This window comes from Drosophila kikkawai, chromosome 3L (genome assembly GCF_030179895.1).
Source record: "Drosophila kikkawai strain 14028-0561.14 chromosome 3L, DkikHiC1v2, whole genome shotgun sequence".
In the NCBI taxonomy this organism is placed as follows: Eukaryota; Metazoa; Arthropoda; class Insecta; order Diptera; family Drosophilidae; genus Drosophila; species Drosophila kikkawai.
The window spans coordinates 4,165,855-4,170,056 of record NC_091730.1 but is presented as its reverse complement, the minus strand read 5'-3'; the positions used below and the strand labels follow the sequence as shown (position 1 = coordinate 4,170,056).

Sequence of the window (4,202 nt, the reverse complement as noted above, 5' to 3'; positions counted from 1 at the left end):
TGATAGAACCCCTATCGTATTTCTTTGGGTATTATCTAATTTGAGGTTTTATTCGTTACACAATTATACTCATATTTACATACCAAAAGCCAAAAAGCCCATCGAAGTTATCTCACCAAATCAGGCAATTTCCAAAGACTAACCACAGCAGCTGCTCCACATCTCTGGGCAACTGAACTGAACTGAACTGAACTTCACTCTCGTTTTCTCGTTACTCGAAAAAAAATAAAATAAAAGCATAAAATAATTGCCAGAGCGGGTAAGCGGAGGGGGTTTTCACTTGCAGGGGCGGCCACTTCTTGGGCTTCGCAGAGCTTGTTGTTGACCGACTCGCTTTCGGTTTGAACTCGGCTTACGGCTCGGCTTTGAATCGTGTTTGGGCCAAACGGCACTCGGGCGTTGTCTTGTATATAAAAGCGGCTTCCTTCTTGGTTCTAGTTATCAGTTGAATCCAGCTCAACGTACAGCATACTCGCGTCTCCGCAGTAAAACACAAAACCACAACCCAACTCCATTCGCAATGGCATTCTTCAAAGTGAGTGGAACAGGATATATAGGATATATCTACCATATATATCAAAGTGCTTTACTGTGATCTAACCCAAAAAAAAAACTATACCCCTTCGTGCCTTATATAGTCCCTCATCTGCCTGGCTGTCCTGAGCGCCGCCTCCGCCGGAGTCCTGCACGGCCATGGAGCTGGTCTGTATGCCGCCGCCCCGGCCATCTATGCCGGACATGGTGGTCATCATGACGAGGGAATCGACTATCATGTAAGTGGGTCTACAGAAAAACCAGTAGAAATATTTTAAAAAATTTTTATAAGGATTTTAGTTTGGAAATATTTAATTATTACCATAAAAGAAGGTTTTTAAGGCTCAAAAAATAATGTAATAATATTTTCTTGGTGTTTTTAAACATTTTACTAGTAACAATAATTTATTCAAATTTTTAAAATTTTTTTTACTTTTAAAACACATTGTTTAACTATTAAATTAGTCAAATAACATGATTATCTAACTTCAGAAATATTACTCATACGACTAGTTGACGTCTTAAAAGCCAAAAGATATAGTTTTCAAAATATTAGAAGGATTTTAAATGCGATAATATTTAATTATTACCATAAAAGAAGGTGTTTTTTAACATTTTACAAGTAAAATTAATTTATTAACATTTTTTTGCATTGTTTTTCAGAGCTAAAAGAATTTACAAAAATGATGTTAGTCAAATAACATTATTATTTAGCTTCTGAAATACTTTTTATAAGATTATTTAGCTTCTGAAATATTACTCATACGACTAGTTGCCGCCTTAATTTAACACCAAAGGAAGTTTTCTTTATCTAAACTAGTAAATAATTCAAATTTCATTCTTAGACAATGAAATTATAAAGATTAATTATATATTTTTTCAATAATTTCAATTCCAATAATTCTTAAAAAATTACTCATACGCCATGTCTTCCTGAAAATAACAAAGTAATATTTTTCTAACAAAGATTTTTGATGTTGGTTAATCTGTGCCAACTCTCAATTGGCCAGCGGCTGTCCAGGGTCGCAGCAGCTTTTGACATTTGGCCATTTTCCCACGAGCTAGAGCCAAAGACCATTAGCATGATGCGGTGGCGGTGGCGTGTGGCGTGTGGCATGCCACAAAATTAGCACTCAATCCGCAACTAATCTGAACTTCTCACGGGGCCAAGCCAGGTTTCACTATAAGAACTTACTTAATTTTACAGCACAGACTTATATTTTGAAATATATTTATATTTTAATTCTTTTTTAATTTCTAACTAATTCCTAGGCCTACCCCAAGTACCACTACAACTACGGTGTGGCTGACTCGCACACCGGCGATGTCAAGTCCCAGCATGAGGTCCGTGATGGTGATGTTGTGAAGGGCTCCTACTCCCTGGTGGAGCCCGATGGTTCGGTGCGCACCGTGGAGTACACCGCCGATGACCACAATGGCTTCAATGCCGTTGTCCACAAGACCGGCCCCACTGTTCACCATGCTCCGGTCCACCATGCCCCCGCTCTGGTGGCCCATGCTGCTCCCCTGGTGGCTCACTCTGCTCCGGCCATTGCTCACCATGTGGCCGCCGCTCCGGCTGTTCCCTATGCCGGCTCTCTGGCGCATCATGCCGCCGTCCCAGCCTACGGATATGCCACCCATAATGCCCATGCGCATGTGGCCCACTACTAAGATTGGGGTGGGAGGAGCAACACTAGCACAAGCACCACCAACCAACCAACACCACCACCACCACTATCAACACTCTTCTGTAATTTATTAAGCACGTTGACGACCTCACAAGAAAAATCAAAAAACGGAAAACGGAAACCGGAAACGGATGATTGACGAAGCCTGCTGCAATACTCAGTGTCCAGTGTACCCAGTCATGACCATCGCAATCGCCTGTGTAAATAGGATTAAGGGATTCCAGTCCAGGATCCTCTGTCACCTTTATCCCTCTGTTCCCTGCCGTCTCTGTCTCAGCTTTCGCGCCACTCTCTTTTTTTTTGTTTGTGATCCAAGCTTCTCTTTTGTAAATATCAACACCGAGCTGAGGAAGGAACAAACGCCCATAAAACACCACATGCCACGCCCACGACAAACAAACAAAAAGAAAATCTATGAAAAGATGAAGAAAAACGAACAAAACAAACAGAAAATGCATACAAAAAAACACACACAATTTATGTATTTCTTATGTATAATAACTTTGTGTATACTTTTAAGTTTGAAGCTGAAACTGCTGACAATGCTATAAATACAAAACGTAGTGAATTACAAAAATTCAAATTATGGAGTTTACTTATTGAAACGATTAAGTTTTAAAGGGTATAAATATTCTTAAAAATTAAAGAGGGGTAGCGTATAAATTTAGCCACATGAAAGTTGCTATGGCACACAAGATTTTCAGTGCATAGTTATGAAATCAGGAAAAAAAATTAATAACAAAATTTAAAAATTAATACAAAATTAACAAATAAAAACAAATAAACTTGAAAAGCTTAACATAAAATATTTTGTAGGTTTTTAATATTTAAATTTGTATATTTTGTATATTTTTTAATACATATACATTTTTTTAATATATAAATATATATGTAGTATTAAAAATAAAATGTTTGTAAAATCAACTAATGATTTTCATCACTTAAAATATTACACCAAAGTCTTTACAGATTTCTTTACTTAAGAATCTAATCTTAACCTTATATTTTACATATGGTAAAAGTTGTTTTCTTAGTTTATTTAAAACTTAATTGCTCATGAATCACTGTAAACCGCTCAGTGAACTGTATATTTAGACGAGAATGCATTCACTTTCAATCAGCCAATGATTTCATTGCTAATTATGATCGCAATTATCAGCGAGAGTTATGGAAATTGATGGGTAGAGCACTGCCACTTGGCTGACAATTATCGCGTAAGTTAATTTGTGGGCGTCGGTGGTAAAGGTGAAGGTAAGCATTGTCAATTGATTAGCATTGGATCAGCCCATAACCAGTAACCAGTTGGTATCTATTAAATAATTTAACCATCGAAGAACTCTGACATCTGTACGATTGAAACACGTGCATGTCAATCTTTTGATTGGCTTTTGGATTGCCTTGACACTCATTGTGGGAGATGGTAGATTGGAATCAAATTGAAGTAAATTTAAGTAAGTTTATAATATTAAGAAAGGGAAATTAATTTTAATATATTTATATTTGATATATACTTAATGTAATGTGAAAATACCTGAAAATGATATTTGCTGTAGAGTTTTAGATAGAACAAGAAAGAAAGATAACTTTGGCCAGCCAAAGTTTGTATACCCTTGCAGGTAACAATTAATATATATCATAACTAAGCCAAAAATGCATTAATTTCGATTCGGAAAGCAGTTTTGTGTTAGTTTTTATGATTTTAAAAAAACTGCATACCAAATTTAAAATTTTAAGGAATCAAAATTTTTGGCCATTTTTGCAAATTTTAATGATGTAACCCCTTATCAAATTTCGCAAAAATGGCCAAAAAAATCGATTTCTTCCGGACATGTCTAGAAAGATTCCCCTGTTGATGCTGATCAAGAATATATATGGTTTATGGGGTCGGAAATGATTCCTTGACTTAGAAAAATATTATTTTGTATTATAAAATCGGATTTTTTATATTAAAAAAATCTTGATGTTTTTTAAATTAAA

At 36.0% G+C, this 4,202-nt stretch overlaps 1 protein-coding gene across 1 annotated transcript; it reads left to right on the top strand.

Moving 5' to 3' along the window:
* The first annotated feature begins 446 nt into the window (after positions 1–446).
* Cpr62Bc (Cuticular protein 62Bc) lies at positions 447–2,738 on the top strand. The gene is made up of 3 exons (XM_017174118.3): positions 447–535; positions 639–773; positions 1,807–2,738. Exons 1-3 carry the CDS (start codon positions 521–523, stop codon positions 2,206–2,208), a joined length of 552 nt encoding a protein of 183 aa, XP_017029607.1. The 5' UTR covers positions 447–520; the 3' UTR covers positions 2,209–2,738.
* The last annotated feature ends 1,464 nt before the right edge of the window (positions 2,739–4,202 follow it).